Source organism: Eumetopias jubatus, unplaced genomic scaffold (assembly GCF_037043125.1).
Source record: "Eumetopias jubatus isolate StellerSeaLion01/CBP00866 unplaced genomic scaffold, mEumJub1_p1.0 scaffold_7, whole genome shotgun sequence".
In the NCBI taxonomy this organism is placed as follows: Eukaryota; Metazoa; Chordata; class Mammalia; order Carnivora; family Otariidae; genus Eumetopias; species Eumetopias jubatus.
The window spans coordinates 24,780,672-24,798,771 of NW_028274813.1; the positions used below are offsets into that span (position 1 = coordinate 24,780,672).

Consider the following 18,100-nt stretch of genomic DNA (forward strand, 5'->3'; position numbering starts at 1 on the left):
TTATTTATTTCAGACAGAGCGCGCACATGGTGGGGCTGGGCTGGGGGGAGGGAGAAGCAGGCTTCCCACTGAGCAGAGAGCCCAGCCTGGGGCTGGATCCCAGGTCCCTAGGATCATGACCTGAGGTGAAGGCAGACGCTTAACTGACTGAGCCACCCAGGTGCCTCTTAACTAGTATTTTAGATGATACTTAATTCAAAATGGGTAACTGTGTTGTCTTTAAAATTCAGCATCACCTTAAGAATAAGGAATAACTTTGTAACTACTTCCCAGTATGTATAAGTGCCAGAGCTTACTGAATTGTTTGCAGTTATTTGTCTACTTTTCCTATTATTGCCTTTGAAATTATTTGGTTGAACCATAAGAAATTGCCATTTTTAGGTGACAGTCAAATATCAGCAGTTTCATGGTTCAGGCTACGACTTTTGTAGGTTCAACAGACCACTTAATTTGTGTGATTCCCTACGATGGCCATTTCTGAGCTGACTTCTTTAGCACTGGCCTTGACACTTCCACTCAGTCTTTATTCCTGTACTCACCAGCAGAGATTGCAGTTTGCTGTTCAGGGTGAGTTGATTGGAAGAATTGCTTTTCACTTGTCTCATACTTGCCCTGTGTCTCCTTAGGCTCCTGCACCCATTCATCCCTCCTCCATTCATTGCCAGTAAGTGCTGTTTAAAAATAAGACACAGATACTCTTACCCAATAAAGGACTGAACACCTTAAAGTTTGAAAAATACATAATTGCTTGATGTGGTGTAGAAGAAAAAGCATTGACAGAATCAGAAAACCTTGATCTACCTCCTGAAAGAAAGGCCTTAGAGAAATAATTTAACATCCCTGGGCCTGTTTCTTTATGTATAAAGTATAAATAATACATTCTTTTATTATATCCATCTAAAAGCAGTCAGGATCAAGTGAAATTGAGCTGTTAATTCTTTTATTATTATTATTTTCATTTTATTTTTAAATTTTATTTCAATTCCAGTGTGACTAGGATGCTTAAATACATGTTTAGGAGAGAATTCTTTTTAATCTAAACTTTATAGCTGCCAAAGTGAAGGTTGGTAATCCCTTGATGTCCAGTAACATATGAGTGGATATACGAACAAAACAATGGTGGTGTATCTTTACAAAGGAATACTGTTCAACAATAATGGGATGTGTAAGTTGGAGACTTTAAATGCTGTTCCCACTATCTTCATGTTGTGTTATGTGAGTGTCATTTTAGATGTATTTTCTTCTGGGACTCTTCTCGTCAGAGAGCAGAGGTGATGAATAGTAAGACTGAGATTTTCACTTCCTTTCATTAAAGAAAACTTACTTAGAATGATACAGTAATTGGAAAAGTTAAGGTCTGGGGCACGTGGATGGCTCAGTCAGTTAAGCATCTGCCTTTGGCTCAGGTCATGATCCCGGAGTCCTGGGATCGAGCCCCGAGTTGGGCTCCCCGCTCATTGGGGAGCCTGCTTCTCCCTCTGCCCCTCCCCCTGCTTGTGCTCTCTCTCTCTCTCTCTCTCAAATAAATGAATAAATAAAATCTTTAAAAAAAAAAAAAGGAAAAGTTAAGGTCTACATCCTTCAGATTTCTTTTCTTCCTTGATAATTTTTCTTGCTACTCTTGGACTGAGAAAAAAAATTTTTAACTGGTTTGTGATGAGAAAAAGGTAGCAAGTTGCAAAAAAAGTGGGTACAGAAAAAAAATAACGTATACTAATATGCAAGTGTTTCACTAAATTTTTTAAAAAATCTTTAGGGGCGCCTGGGTGGCTCAGTCGTTAAGCATCTGCCTTCGGCTCAGGTCATGGTCCCTGGGTCCTGGGATCGAGCCCCGCATCGGGCTCCCTGCTCCGCGGCAAGCCTGCTTCTCCCTCTCCCACTCCCCCTGCTTATGTCCCTCTCTCGCTGTGTGTGTGTCTCTCTCTCTGTCAAATAAATAAATATTTTAAAAAACAATAATCTTTAATGAGATATCATTTGTATACAGTAAAATTCACCAATTTTAAGTGTATAATTCCATGAGTTTTGACAAATGTATACAGTCAGGTAACCATACCACAGTCAAGGGCTAGAATATTTTTGTCACCCCCCCCAAAAGTTCCCTCATACCCCTCTGCTGTCAGTTCTCTCTCCACTCCCTGGCAATCACTAATCTGTCTTCTGTGTCTGTAATTATGTCTTTTAGACTTTCCTATAAATGAATGCATACGCTGTATAACCTGTGTCTGGCTTATTTCATGTAACATAATGCTTTTGAGATCCATCAGCATTGTTGCCTGTATCAATTGTTTGTTCCTTTTTATATATTTCCTTTCTCCCTTTATCGTGTTTCCTCCACCTTTCTGAATGTAGGGAGGGTATTTATAATAGCATTTTGTACATCCTTGTCTGCTGATACTCTGTCATTTCTGGTCTGTTTCTGTTGATTGACTTATCTCCTGGTTGATGGGTCATATTTTCCTGTTTCTTTGAATGCCTGGAATTTTTTATTGTATGCCAGACGTTGCAAATTTTACATTATCAGGGGCTGCGCTTTGTTGTATTCCTTTAGGTAGTGTTGTTGGACTTTGTTCTTGGAATCAATTGGATCCTTTCCAGACTTGCTTTTAAGGTTTGTTAGGATAGATCCACAGCAACTTTTAGTCTAGGGCTAATTTCACTCCACGGCTAGTGTGATTCTGAGGTCTTCCCATTTTGGGAGGTGAAAATACAAACTGTTGCCAACTCCATATGAGCACCAGGAACTATTGACTCTGCTGTTTTCTGGTAGTTCTTTCCACAGCCCCTGGTGGTTTCTTCTCATGCAGAGCGGATGGCACTCCTCCAAAGGCTGAAGGGGCCCCTCCTGCAGACTCCCCAACTCCAATCTCTGGTGTCCTCCCCTGACCAGACTAGGTTCCTCTCCCTGGGCAGCAAACAGCCTGGGACCTGCCTCTAGCCAGTCAGGGAGCAATCCAGAGGCTCATGTTTTGTTTTCCTTCTCCAACAGCACAGTCCAGTGCTGCCTATGACCCGGTGTTTGAAAAAACATTCTATATACATTTTGTTTTATGTGCTTTTTCCAGTTTTCTGTTGTGGACAGCAGAAAGGTAAATCTGGTCCTGGGTACTCTATCCTGGCCAGAAGTGGAAGTCTCTTTTTCTAAATGTGGAGTAAGCATGTATTGGTATTTCTGGGGGAAAACCTGGGCACAGAATCATCAGATATAGACATACTGAAATGTAACATACTTTAATGTCTGCTTTATTGTGAGACGGGGTCATAACTGAAGTGGCGTTCTTCAGTGCTCACAGTAAGCCAGTCGAAGTCAACCTAAAATTATTTGCACAAAGTATTAACTGTGGGTTACTTGTAGCAGACTTACTGAGGGTAGCTATTCATCAGTGAATGGTTGGATAAGTTGGTATTCTAAGGACGTTGGTTAACCACCTGTATTTCTGATAAACTGATTACTTATCTTTTGAATTGTATGATATTTGTATTTTTTAAAATGTGAATTTGTTGGCTCTCTAATATATGTGAGAAAATGACTGCAACCTTTTCTTGTTTATGAGTATTTGTGGTCGAGAAGACCCTGAAACAGTTCTTAGCCCTTTGCAAGCTGATGTTTTGAATTTAGGCTTACTCTTTTTTTTTTAAAGATTTTATTTATTTATTTGAGAGAGAGAGAATGAGAGATAGAGAGCACGAGAGGGAAGAGGGTCAGAGGGAGACGCAGACTCCCTGCTGAGCAGGGAGCCCAATGTGGGACTCGATCCCGGGACTCCAGGATCATGACCTGAGCCGAAGGCAGTCGCTTAACCAACTGAGCCATCCAGGTGCCCCTAGGCTTACTCTTAGGACAGAATGATTGTTTGGACATCTGTTCATAGATTGACCTACCATAATGTCAAAACCCAGTCCAAACATTTAGTTAGTTAGCAGTTTGAGAAATGTTTGTTTTATTCCATTTGTATTTTAGGGAAGATGAACAAACTAGGATTAAAAATATGACATTATGGGGGCGCCTGGGTGGCTCACTCGTTAAGCATCTGCCTTCGGCTCAGGTCATGATCCCAGGGTCCTGGGATCGAGCCCCACATCAGGCTCCTTGCTCAGCAAGAAGCCTGCTTCTCCCTCTCCCACTCCCCCCTGCTTGTGATCCTTCTCTCGCTGTGTCTCTCTCTGTCAAATAAATCTTTTAAAAAAATATGATGTTATTATGGATACACTACTGTTGTCTGATAGATGTTTCAGGGAGATGGTGACATAAACTCAAACTCTTAAGGGGAAAATTTGGGGCTCTGATGGCTCTATATCTGGTCATATGTGTAAAAGTATTTGCAGCTTGGTTCATTGGGATGAATATTGAAGTTGAGAGACCTAGATTCTAGTCTCAGCTGTGCCTTATTACCTTGTGACTGCAGGCCAGGACCTTTGTGAGAGTCGCCTAATCTGTAAAATGAAGGGAACAGTGAATATTCTACATACTCTGAAGGGATGGTAGAGTGTTAAATGAGGTGTATTGATTTAAATGTTTAAGGATGCTAACGTGCCATGACAATACTAATCATTAAACTTCATTTTGTATGTTACTACAAAATCCACTAGGAACACCTGTGACAGACCACAAAGCAAGATTTGTTTATATTTATATTTCATACAGTTTGTTACGTGAAAACATTTTATGTTAGAAATGAAGAACCAAACATAGGACTGATTGATAAAATGGAGATAGGTTGCTGTCTTTTTTCCACTCCTTTTTTCTTAGTGTTATTTGTGCTTTCCTCCTCATGATTTTCCAGGCAAAGAGTGTATCCAGCAGTTAGCTGAAAACACGAAGTATTTTAGGAGACGTCTGAAAGAGATGGGCTTCATCATCTATGGGAATGAAGACTCTCCAGTGGTGCCTTTGATGCTCTACATGCCGGCCAAAATAGGGTATGTTCTTTTTTTTTTTTTTTTTTTAAGATTTTTTATTTATTTATTCATTTGACAGAGATACAGCGAAAGAGGGAACACAAGCAGAGGGAGTGGGAGAAGGAGAAGCAGGCTTCCCGTGGAGCAGGGAGCCGGATGTGGGGCTCGATCCCAGGATCCCTGGGATCATGACCTGAGCCGAAGGCAGATGCTTAACAACTCAGCCACTCAGGTGCCCCAAAATTGGGTATGTTCTGTTGCAGGCTACAGACTGGTCTCATTAGACTCAAGGCTCCCATGATATTAGATTCAGGCTTGTGTATTTTGTTAGGAAAAATTGTCTTGGCCTCATTATGTTAACCTTCTAGATTTGCTAGGAATTCCATAGATTAAATAGTGGATTCCAATTTATAAAATATGTTAACTTGTTAGTCTTTCATTAAACAAATTTGAGTTTAATGCACTCTTCTAGGAGATTAGGATAGATCAGTGGACAGAACACAAAAATAAAAATCCCTGCCCTTGTGGAGCTTATGTTCTAACGGGGCAGGAGTCAGACAAAAAATACGTTATGTAATTTGTTAGAAGAGGGGGGCGGCCTGGGTGGCTCAGTTGGTTAAGCGACTGCCTTCGGCTCAGGTCATGATCCCAGAGTCCCAGGATCGAGTCCCACATCGGGCTCCCTGCTCAACGGGGAGTTGCTTCTCCCTCTGACCCTCCCCCCTCTCGTGCTCGCTCTCTCTCAAATAAATAAATCTTAAAAAAAAAAAAAAGACGTTACATGTTACAGGGAAAAGTAAACCAGGATATGGGAGATTGAGAGTGCCCCGTGGGCAGGCAGATGACAGTATCAAACTGGGTGTTCAGGGGGGTGTCTGGGGGGAAGGGAAGGTGACATCTGAGCAGGAAGGAGCAGAGCTAGCCACTTGGAGAAAGAAGTTCTTTGCAAAGATCATAACACAGGAACATGCTTAGCCAGTTGAAGAGTAGCAAGAAGGTGCGTGGAGCTAAAATGCAGTGCCCAAGGGGGGAGTGTGGGCCGAGAGGTCAGGGCATATAGTTAGTTGCATGACTACCCAAGGTGCAGGTTACACCAATTTCTTTGGTTTATGCAACTCGTGCATAATGGAAAACCTTGCCCTGGAATAGCTTCCGGTGAGAAGTCCAGGTGTATAATGAAAGCAGAAGACATTTGAAAAGTAATGTGAAATGAGCTAATACAATTATTTGCAAAATAAGTATATGCAAAATTGCATCAGAAATGTAAAAAAGAGTTATCTGCTTAGTGTAGACTTAGTAAAAAAAAAAAAAAGAAAAAATCCACATACCTTTTCAGATTTGTGAGTTTTGACTAGATCTTAAATATAAAATGGATAAGGATCATTTCTCAGGTTTAATTGAACTCATTAAAGGAGCAAATATTTTTATTCATCTTTGAATCCTCAGTGCCCACCAGAGTCCCTGGCACTCATAGGGCACTCAGTAAATGTTCATTAACATGGATCTCTAGGAGGAACGATTAAAAGCAGGGAACCCAGAAGTAGGGTGATTCCAAAAGTAATAAGAGGTCAGTTGGGAAAAGGTGGCCACTGAGGGAAAAAGAGTTCAGTTTTCAACAGGAAGTCATATGCGTATTTGACCATCAGAGGGAATGGAGAGAATGAACCAAAGCAGAGGTGTAGGGTTTTCTCACTCTTCCTTAAATGGAATTATCATAAATAAAGAGTTGTGTGGTCTGGAGGACTTAGTCTAGAACTGTTTCTTTAGAAAGAACTGGGTCTAACCTGTTCTACACAGGGGAAACTGTGTACATTATCATTAAGATTTAGAGAGGGTGAGGCAGACAGGAATAAAGAACTAGACCGTTTGGGAGGGTGTGCTGAAGATGCAGGGTGCTCAGGGTCAGAGGACGTACTAGAAGGAGTGGGGAAAGGCTGGTTACGCAGGTAATTAGAATGGGGAATTTCTTATTCTCAAACAGATGCTTTAAAATGCTAAGGGAAAGGATGCCTGGCTGGTGTAGTAGGAAGAGCATGCCACTCTTGATCTCAGGGTTGAGTTCAAGCCCCATGTTGGGTGTAGCGATTACTTAAATAAATAAACTTAAAAAAAAAAAAAACAGCCTAAGGGAATAGTCAAGAAACAACATAATTAGCAAATAAAATGTACATGGAAGTTAATGAGCTATTTATGCATCAGGAACACTTTTAGGCTGTAATTGCAAATTAGTTTAGGCAAGCCCTATTAAAATTTGGTCTCTGACAGCTATATTCTTCACCTTTGTTAAGGAGACCATTTGGGAGAAGACCACTTTAGGATTGAATTGAGGAAGTCTGGCAATATTTTTAAAGATTTATTTATCCATTTGAGAGAGAGAGAGGGTGTGAGCACGTGTGTGCGAGCCAGCAGTGGGGAGGAGCAGAGAGAGAGGGAGACAAACAGACTCCCCACTGAGCATGAAGCCCGATGCAGTGCTCAATCCCAGGACCCTGAGGTCAGAACCTGAGCCAAAATCAAGAGTCAGCTGCCTAACCGACTGAACCACCCCGCTGCCCCTAAGTCTGGCAATTTTAACTTAAAAAGAAGTTAGAGGAAATTCCTAATAGAAGTTTCCAATGTCTGTATCACCTAAGAGTTTTTAAATCATTCAGGACCTTTGTTCTGTGGTTTATTACTCTTCCTGGTGTCTTTACCCTGTTTTCTCCTCCCAGTGCCTTTGGACGGGAGATGCTGAAGCGGAATATCGGTGTAGTTGTGGTGGGATTTCCTGCTACTCCAATTATTGAGTCCAGAGCCCGGTTTTGCCTGTCAGCAGCTCATACCAAAGAAATACTTGATACCGTAAGTAGACACTCTCACCTTGATATAAATATACCTATACTAAGGAGGCCTGGGTATCACATGAAATTGATCATCTGTTGATCCTGAAGTTCTTTGAGCACCTAAGGAATTAACTGGTAAAATAGAGGAGGGAGTATGCGATGCTGCTTAAAACACTGCTATTTACAAAAAAAAAAATTCAAAACCGTTTAGCATTGCCCACTAGACCCTGTATAGTCAGGGCGCTGGGGAATTTATGGCTTTATCTTGTTCCACGCTCTCCCTTATTATGGCCTCTACAACTGTCTAACTCTCTTTGTACTCTAGCTGTTTCTACTGCAAGCCTTCTTGTATGTTGTTCTGTGTCTCTAGAATTTTCTCTCTTGAGCCCTCTCTCTCCTTTGCCTGGCTGACTCCTACTGATTCTTCACATCTCCACTTAAAGGAAACTTGCTCAAGGGTATTCCCCAATCCTCTTGCTTGCCATTTCCTTGGAATCTTAAGATACCCCATTAGTAAATCCTTCCCACCTGGAATTATTTAATGGCAGTCTTCTCCACTGGATAAATCTTGAGGGCAGAGACTAAGTCTCTTTTGCTCGTTCTGTATCTCCAGGACCTACCACAGTGCCAGGCATGTAGTAAGGGCTCATAATTACTGAATTTAATTATGGTTTCTTAATTTATTCTTGTGATATTCTCTTAACATGCTGTTATTTCACATCCAAGATTTCAGACTTTAAGTAGGTATTGCTTTCTGGGAGTTTATAGAACTCTAGAATGTGATATTTGCATAAAAAAATTATGGTTGACCTTGAACAACACAGGGGGCAGGGGTAGGGGAGCTAACACGACCCCCCATCCCAAAGTAAAAAAATCTACATGTAACTTGCCTCCCCCAAAACTTAAGTACTAGTCAACTGAAAGCCTTACTGATAACAAACATATTTTGGAAGTTATATGTGTTATATACCACAGTCTTAACAATAAAGTAAGCTAGAAGAAAGAAAATGTTATTAAGAAGATCATAAGGAAAAGACATAGTACTGTATTTATTGAAAAAATCCACATGTAAGTGGACCCACACACAGTTCAAACCCTCATTGTTCATGGCTCAGTTGCTAGAAGTACCCATTAATTCATTGGAGAGCTACTAATCTTAATATTATGAAAACATGTTTTTAAGAGTTCATTGTAGCAATTTAATTGACATTTTTATTTCTGAGCAGCTGAAGACTGATTTTTCTTCCTTATTTCTATATAACAAAACTTCCACAAGTATGAGTATATTCTTAATCACATTCTGACACTGGAAAATTGGATTCAGTTTATTATTGGTACTGTATCTTTATTGTGATGGTGCCTTTCAGATTTTTTTCAATAGATTTTCCCATTTCTCATAAATCTTACTAGGAATTTCTGCATTTATTATTTTTTTAACCCACTGATACCAGCTTTTCTTCCATTCTCTTCTATTTAGATGTTCAAAGTTTGACTTGCCTTTAAAAAAAGTTTATATGGAACTGTTAAGGGGCCCCAGATAGCCAAAACAGTACGGAGAGAGAAAATCTGAGTCGGAGGAGTCAAACTTCCCAGATGTGAAACTTACTACAAACTACAGTAATTAAGGCAGTGGCGGACTAGCATAAGGATAGACCTGTAGACTAATGGTGGAAGAGAACTGAGAGTCCATAAATACACTCAAGCATCTATGGCCAGTTGATTTTCTACAAGAGAGCCCAGACTAGGTAATAGGGGAAGAATAGTCTCTTCAACAAATGGTACTGGACACCTGGATAAACCACATGCAAAAGAATGAAGTTGGAGCCCTACAACATGGATGAACCCGAAAACATCATGCTAAGTAAAAGAAGCCAGGCACAAAAGACCACATTATGAAATGTCCAGCATAGGCAAATCCATAGGGTCAGAAAATAGACTGATGGTTGTCCGGACCTGGGGAAGGCAGGGGTGAGGATGTGAGTATGGGGTTTCTTTTTTCAGGTGATAATACTTTAAGTTTAGATACTGATGAAAATTGTACACCTCTGTGAATATACTAAGAAGCACTGAATTGTACACTTTAAAAAGATGACTTTTATGGCATGTGAATTGTATCACAATAAAACATTTTTTAAAAATGAGGTAGGCAAGGTTATCGATGAGCTCCAGTGCACAGCTGTCCTAGAGTATTCTCTCATTCAAGGATCAAACTCAACTCTGTGGTTTACATGTTTTTCCCCCTAAGAACCCCGCTCACCTTGTAATCCAGTGGTTGAGTGTAGATTATTTGCTAACAGATGGTGATACGTGTAACCGGCCCTTATTCCCACTCAAACCAGGTGACCCACATAATGGCAGACTGGCAGTTTCTAGTTACAGTTTTATGTAAATAAAATCTATTTATCTGAAATATTTGGTATCAGATCAGAGGAAATCATGGAATCTAGATCCCTTTGGGCTACTGTGGGTTTTTCTGTCTATTCATTTTCGTTTTATGTCGATGAAAAAAATATTCTAAAGTCAGAGTTCATAAATGTCTTTTACTTTGTGATCTTAGTCATGTGTTGTTTTAAATTAATAAATCCTATATCAGAGGTCAGGGGGGATAAATGGTTAATGGGTTCTCCCAGCTGAAATTCAATCTTAAATTGTTTCCATATGGAGCTTTCAGTTAAACCTTTTCTTAAAGATACCACTGTTCTTTTTTTTTTCTTTTTAAGATTTTTTTTTTAATTTATTAGAGAGCATAAGCAGGGGGAACAGGAGAGAGAGAAGCAGACTCCCTGCCGAGCAGGAAGCCCGATGTGGGGCTCTATCCCAGGACCCAGAGATCAAGACGTAAGCCTAAGGCAGACACTTAACCAACAGAGCCACCCAGGTGCCCCTATAAATGCTGATTTTTAAGTTAAATTTAGGGGCGCCTGGGTGGCTCAGTCGGTTAAGTGTCTGACTCTTGATTTCAGCTCAGGTCATGAGATTGAGCCCCTCGTTGGGCTCCGCGCTCAGCAGGGAGTCTGTTTGAGAATTCTCTTTCTCCCTCTGTGCCTCCCCCCACTCATTCATTCTCTCTCTCTCAAATAAATAAATAAAATCTTTTTAAAAGATAAAAGTTAAAATTTAAGAACAGGTAAATGTGTCTTTTACTAATATTCAACTGACTGACTCCGGTTATGAAGTAGAAGGTATACATTTTCATATGAAATTATGAATGTAAGAATGGACAGATGTATATGATGTGATGGGAATTTGTAGAGGCACACTCCAGCATCTACATCCACCTCACCATTTCCTAGTCTAATGAGATGGTGTCATGGAGAGAGCCCTGTCTCGAAAGCTAAGGCCCTTCCCCCTGGATTTGTCATTGGATCCACTGGGTAATATCCACAGGTGCTAGGGGAGTGAATAATAGGGCTGGAGAGCTGCCATGGAAACTGCATTGTGAGGCCTGCGTGAGGTGCTTTTATTAAAAAGCCTTAGAACCTAGGATTACAATATTTTTACAGTCTTCTTTGGATTTCTCTGAGAAGTATCTGGGGCTTTGAGTGTCCATGTCCTTCTATTAGATTTTTCCTGAGAAATCGTGAACACGTATCCCCTTCTTGTATTGGGATTCTCTGTTCTGACACTCTGTGCCGCTCTTTGGAAAGGTTAACTCAGTGAGCTGATGGGTGTAGCAATCAGGAAGAAACTTTTCATTTCATAACTTTTCTTAGTGCTTGAATTTTTTTGGAAAAACAAAAGTTTTATAAGAAAGTTACACTGAGATAAGTAGTTTTTGATGGGAAGATAAGATGATCTCTCAAGGTTAGGATTTTAGAGTTCAAACTCATGTCTGAGTTTAAGTCCCGGCTCTGTCCATTCTTGCTGCCCCCCCGCCCTCCCCCCTGGTCCATGACCTACCCAGAGTCTCCTAACGGCTTCCCCTCTTTCTTACTAAGTCTGATCCTCAGTGTACTTTGGGGGCTCTCTTCATCTTGTATCTAGGAAGCATCTCAATGCAGACTTCCCATCGGTTTTCTTGTAGTTAAACAGAAACAGCAAGGACTGAAGTATGAAAGGACAAATGACAGTGGTAGCCAGCCTGGCAAGTTCAGGGCGCATATTCCTTTTTCTCCTAAGTATAGCATACTTTGATGAGCTCTACCCTTTATCCTACATAACTGCTCTTCACAACCTATTATTCATGACCAGCCTGATGTTCTTGCTCAAAAACTGGCTCTTTCCACAGCTGTCCCATAGTCTGATCAGAGTTAATGCACTAGACGCACACGGTCACACGAGAGGATAATCTTGCCATGAATGTTTTTAGAACCATAAAGCACCAGGCATGCCCACATCCTACTGGCTCCGAATGACCTCTACTCTTATATATTTTTAGGCTTTAAAGGAGATAGATGAAGTTGGGGACCTGTTGCAACTCAAGTATTCCCGTCATCGGTTGGTGCCTCTACTGGACAGGCCCTTTGACGAGACTACCTATGAAGAAACAGAAGACTGAGCCTTTTTGGTGCTCCCTTGGAGGAACTCTTCCTCCCCCAGGACAGTGTGTGGCCTTTCTGAGCCAGTTCCAGGAACCATACTTCTGTGGCCATCTCACGCGAGAGACATTTCCTCAACTACTGACGGTGGCCACCTTGTTCTAAATGGCATTTTGTAAATAGTAAAAAAACTGCTTCACATTCTTCCTTTGCTACATTTCACCTTTAAGAAAAGAGGTGACCTCACTCTACTTTTTTGTCCATTAAAAATATTTTATTTTATAACTCTTCTTCTTATGAAATCCCGCTGACCCTAGCCTGGCTCTGGCTAACCACACAGGCCGTTACCATCTCCCCGCTGCCTACAGACTTGGCCCATCCAAAGCTCCTGCTGGCCCCGGCACTGCAGCTTCGAGACTCACCCAACCCTTCTCCCCAGGGAGCAAGTGCCTTCCGCTTACTTCCAATCCAGGTCTCAGAGGCCGCCAACCTTGGAATCCTTACTGAACCAGTCAAGTATTCAACCTAAGTGGTCTCCCTTTCGTCTGAAGTTCAGCTGTTTAAGGAAAACCATAAACACTAACACGGCTAAAAACTGCCCCTCGTCATGTAACTCCCCCTGGCCAGGAGCCTCCCAAAGTTTGGTCTTGTTCTGGTCACCAGGTGATTTCTTCTTTCACCATCAGATATTGATGATGGTCACTGTCTGAGGGGTATGTCCAATTTCTCGGTCCTTCCTAAGCTCTAAACTAACACTCCCACCTGCTATTTAAAATGCTTACATTGTTGAGAAAGCACCCCCATTCCCCACCCCGGGGTAGCCCCGTGTGGTGAGGCCGCCTGCCGCCTCTCTGTGTGTCCTGTGCGCACAGTTGCCCGGGGGCCGGGGTCGCGGGCACAGACCTGGCAGAACGTCCATGCTTGGTTCCTACTGCTTTCTGCCTTTCAGAATTGTCAGCGCCTCTGCCTGGGTCTGGGTCCAGATTAGGATTTAAACTGATAAAAGAAAATGTTGGTAAATCCTCTGCTCAGAAATCATTTGTCATGTTCCTGTTTAAGAATTAAAGTTAACTTACCCTTTTTAGAAGCTGACCCATTTAAACATTACTCTTCTGAGTGCTAGTTCTCCTTTACTCTTAATGTCCTAAGACACTTCTAGTCTGGCATCTGGGGTTTAGGGTCTCTTTTTTCTTTTCTCCCCCTGCCCCCCCCCCCCCCCCGCCGAGAAATTCTGAACACATATCTCTTCGCTAAACTGGGATCCTCTATTTTGACTCTTTTCATACTAGGTAAAGGGACTAGTTTCAGAGAGCTTTAAACTGCTTGACCAAAGAACAAATCTGAAAACCACCATGTTAAAGCTCTTTTTTCTGTTCACCAAAGCTTAAGTGAAGAGAACTTTTGACTTTATTGTGCCCAAGATCAGCTTGTCTTTTAGTAGCCATCAAGTAATATGGGGGAAGGATCGGGAACAGAATGGAAAAACACTGTGTGAAAGTAGCTTTGCACGTCTCTATTTTTGAACTCACTCCTTGTATTGGTGGAAATTCTCCTGGGCCCCTTGGCATCAGCTGCGGTGCTTATGCAGGCACATGTGGTGGAGGATGGGGGGCAACAGGATTGTCGGTGAAGCTTTGTTTTCATGTCTTAAGTTCTCTTTGGTCCCTCTCAGCATCTGAGAGCCTTCAGCCTTTGAAATATTCCAAGGTTTTGTTTTCCTTTTTTAAAGAACAGAAAAGGGTGAATGAAAGAACCAAGTAGAAATGCAGGGGCTGTATTTAGCATGGAGAAACTGAGGTAAAAAAAGACATTGTGGTAACTAAGTCACTAGTCCTGTAGAATAAAATACATTGCTAACCTTTACATCTTGTTCCTCATCGTAGAACCCCACTAGAACACCAGATAGCTTTTGCACTGCAGTCAGTTATCAAATGGTGTAGGGTTTGCAAAAGTCCCAAACTTCAAGCAGTGAACTTACCTTGCTACTCTTTTTACTTTGGTTTGCATGAAGTCACTGCAATTTAAAATGTCAGTATGGGCATTTCAGTACATTTATATATATATATATATATATATGTAATATATATCACTTTGCTAGTGCAAAGTTATGTCAGAATAAATGTAATTAAGTTACAAGTTTATTTTGAAGAGACAAAACTGTGATCCACCCAGGACCTCTGCTTTTTAGAAGACAAAATGTTTTACACGCTAGTTGTCTCTTCTTGGAAACTGTAATAGAAATCTAGAGTCCAGTCATATCACAGGTATCATTATTTAACCAAGCACTGGGGGAAATGCAGGCGTATACGAATATAGTCACTGGGAAGGAGTAGACTGAAGCATTGTTTCGTGCATGGGTGAACACAGCCTGACTCACGAATCTGATGGGATGCACGCAGGTGTCAGCTAACAGTTACTACCAAAGTTGATCATCGGAGTCAGTCAATAGAGATATGACAAATCCTTACCACTTTCTCTCATCCCTCTTTCTATTTAGCATTGCCTTTATCCATTTCAGGCTTGTAAGACCTTTTTCTGCTGATCACATCAGAAACCAGGAAATTTATAACTAGGAGACATCAGAATCACAAAGAATGGATCAAGAGGCAGTAGCAGACTCTCCTCCCACCTTTATTTTAAAAGTTTTACCCTAAAATATGGCACACACTCTACAGTAAGTAAATGGTGAAAGTGTGTGTTCAGGGGCGGGGTCCTTGCTCTTTTTGCTTTGCTCTGGAAAATTTCTTCCTGTTAAAAATCATCTTAGTCTCCCCAACCCCAAAGTCCTGCTTGCTTGTTTGAAGAACTTGGCAGCTTAGTCCTATAGTTACTATCTTAAACTTTCACGACAGGGTGAGGACTTTAGATGGTCAAAACACGCTTCTTCCTGAAGCAATCCTGGAAGGTGCACAGAACTACCCTATGCAATGGCTGAGGGCTATCCGCAAACAATGACTCCTGGAACACTAATCAAAAAACAAACAACGGCTGACGGCTACGTTTGCTTAACACCCTTCCAGAAGCCCAGGAATGGAATATTGTGCCAATGATTTGTCTCTACAGTCCCTCTGTCCTGCATTTGGCCTTTCTGTATCTTCCCATTCTTGAGTTTTAGAATGTCAACTCCAGAGAAAAACTCGATGCTGGTGCTGTGCTTGGAGGATCGCTGGGTCAGATACCCTGTCCTGGGACACTCAGCCTTACATGTCAGAAGTCAGGGGACTTCCTTCTTCCCTACTTGAGGGAGCCTGTATCTAAGTTTGTTACGGCTAGTCCAGTCTGACTGAATTTTTAGTGTTTAATAGGCTTTGCTTCGTTTCTGTTAGTGAAAACCAGGAGGAAGAACGGCTCACATGGAGAGACTTCCTGGCTTCTCAGGGAAGGGGAAAAAAGCAATGCTATTAACCACTACCTACCTGTCTCTCCCCCCAGCCCTGCTCCCTTTCCAAACTGATGAGGCTCTCTGGCCCCTAGTCGTCCTGGGTGGTAGGCAGTGAAGAAAAAGAATTTGGATAATTCTTATTTTGTAAGAATTTGTAGATACAACTGACTGGCTTCAGGTTCTCTTGTATTAAGAACTGCTGTGACCTAATTCCCAGAGTGTCTTTCCTTTCCTGGTGGTCGAGGTAAGCCAAGATGGACTTTCATCTCTTCTGGCTGCAACTCATGTGGTCAGCAAAGGGGGAGGAGCGTGGGGGCTTTTCCTTCTGAATGTCTGCCTTCATGAAAATCAGAACTATTGAGCCTTTCACACAGGTAAACTCAGCATAGCCCAAGGGGGTCGTCAAGGGGAAGTTATGAGAATCAAATGATTCTTCTTGGCTTTTGAGCTGCTACTTGCTTAAATGCAGCCCCAGAACCTAAAGATCTGCTGCTACCTGCTTAACATGGAAGCTCAGTGCCCAGCCAGCAGGCATCTTAATCCATTAAGCCAGTTAATCAAAATACCTTCCACGTGGCAAAAAGCGTATCTTCTTTTCTCCTCAGATTTATCCACAGGAAATGTAGTGTTTAGGCTCCTACCCAATGACCATGTGCCCAGATAGCCTAATTAGAAGGCTGGCTTCCTGCCTTAATACAGAAGAAATGCTAGGATGAGCCAATGATCCTTTTGCTTTTAATTGTATGGAAAATGTTGCCCCTTTTGTCATTTCCAGTGACTTCTGTTTTCCAAGGACCTTTTGCTATAGATTCTTTTTTAGACGGGGGACCCAAAGGACTTAGCTTGTGGACTTGCTGAAGTTGTTTATTATTCTAGTCTTCTCGTGAGTCTGGAGATATACCCAGTCCGCCCTTGGGAGTGGCTTGATGGGGGAGCCGTGGGCAAGGTCTTGTTTACTACATAGTACACACGATAGATGGCCTTGAACTGTGACTCTTTGTGGTATGATGAGTTCTAATAAACTGACCCTAAAGAATGCAATGGTTCTTAAAACTGTGGTTATACGTTTTTGATGAAGCAATGCCCAAACCTCTGTTCTTTTGGAGAAGTTGTGGGGAAGGTGAATGCAAGGTAAAGACGAGAGCACCACCCAGATGTGCTCAGTGTCCTTCCTTGTTGCCATCTCTGTGGGTAAGTGGATCCCTCCCTGCGCCAGGAGGCTTGAGTCAGTTCAGAGTCTGCTTTTCCCCACAGTTTTCAGGTTTCTTGTGCAAAGCTTGGTGGGTCGGGGCAGGCCTTCTATGGGGATGTGGGATGTATTCCTGAGTGGGGTAGATAGGTCATGTTACCTCAGTGATGTTAAACCAATGGTTGGAATGATAAAAAGCATCCTTGATGGTTCTTCACAGGATACTGGTGAGATCACCGTGCAGGTCAGCCAGCATGCCCACACAGTCTTGATGAGCCCTCTCTGTATAAAGGCAGCAAACATGAAGGGAAGGGGGAAAGAGAATAGGAATAGAGAAATCACTTATGGGGAGCTGAGATCTTCTTTTGTTGGCCTTTATTTTTCCATTGACCAATTTGCCTGTAAACTGGATTTTGCAAGAGGTGCTGTGATAATCCCTCTCCATTGCTGTGATGCTTATATAATCTGAGAGAGTGAGAGGGGGAAATATAAATAAAAAATTTTAAATTCTAGTAATGTGTTAAAATGTCATGCTTCTCTCTTTCTCTCTTACCCCCGTCTCCCGTTTTTGCCAGATGATTTTTTTTTTAACCTTGTTGGATGACTGTGAAGCTCTAAATGATGGGTTGGGTTAAGTGTATCCGTTTGAAAGCACATGTTAAGAACCGGAGGGGAACTACTTGAGATGACGTAAGAGTCATCCCATGCAAATATATTGTTTTGCCCAAATAAACTATTCAGAAAGCTGTCTCTGCCTTTATTCATTGAACCAATAAATACTGAGTACTGTTTCCATGCTAGGCACTGCACTGAGTATGACCAATACCAGCAGCAAACAAATAGTAAACAAGTAAGCATATGGACACATCATTTTACAAACTGGTAAGTGCTGTGAAGGAAAAGTAAAGAGCATGATAGAAACATGTAACCAGTATGTGGTTTAGAGGTGACAGAGAAGACTTTTCTAAGGCACGGAGGATCCGATGCTCCAGGAGCAAAGGGAAGGATGACAAAGCGGGCTGGCGAGGAGGGGGCAGAAGTTTGCTGCGCTGGGCTGTCAGGGGTGAGCAGTGATCTTACACATTGGGGGAAACTAAGGAGGGTTTGCAAGCATTGAAAAAGATCCCTAGTGTGCTCTTTTGGTAGACATTGGCAAGTTGGTAAAACGTATATGGACATGCAAAGGACCTAGACTAGCCAAAACCATTTTGAAAAAGAAGTTGTACTACCTGATTTCAAAGCTTTTTACAGAGCTATACTAACCAAGACTGCATTTGGCATTAGAATGGTCAGAGAGAACAAATAAGACACCACAGAAAGTCCAGAGATA

General features: G+C 41.8%; 1 protein-coding gene across 1 annotated transcript in view; it reads left to right on the plus strand.

Moving 5' to 3' along the window:
• Window positions 1–13,219, plus strand: part of SPTLC2 (serine palmitoyltransferase long chain base subunit 2) — a 101,479-nt gene extending 88,260 nt beyond the window's left edge. The window contains exons 10-12 of the mRNA XM_028097752.2: window positions 4,785–4,920; window positions 7,611–7,740; window positions 12,100–13,219. Of these exons, the coding sequence (XP_027953553.1) occupies window positions 4,785–4,920; window positions 7,611–7,740; window positions 12,100–12,219 (386 nt within the window). The 3' untranslated portion in view covers window positions 12,220–13,219. The remainder of the gene's footprint in view (window positions 1–4,784; window positions 4,921–7,610; window positions 7,741–12,099) is intronic.
• Window positions 13,220–18,100: the final 4,881 nt, after the last annotated feature.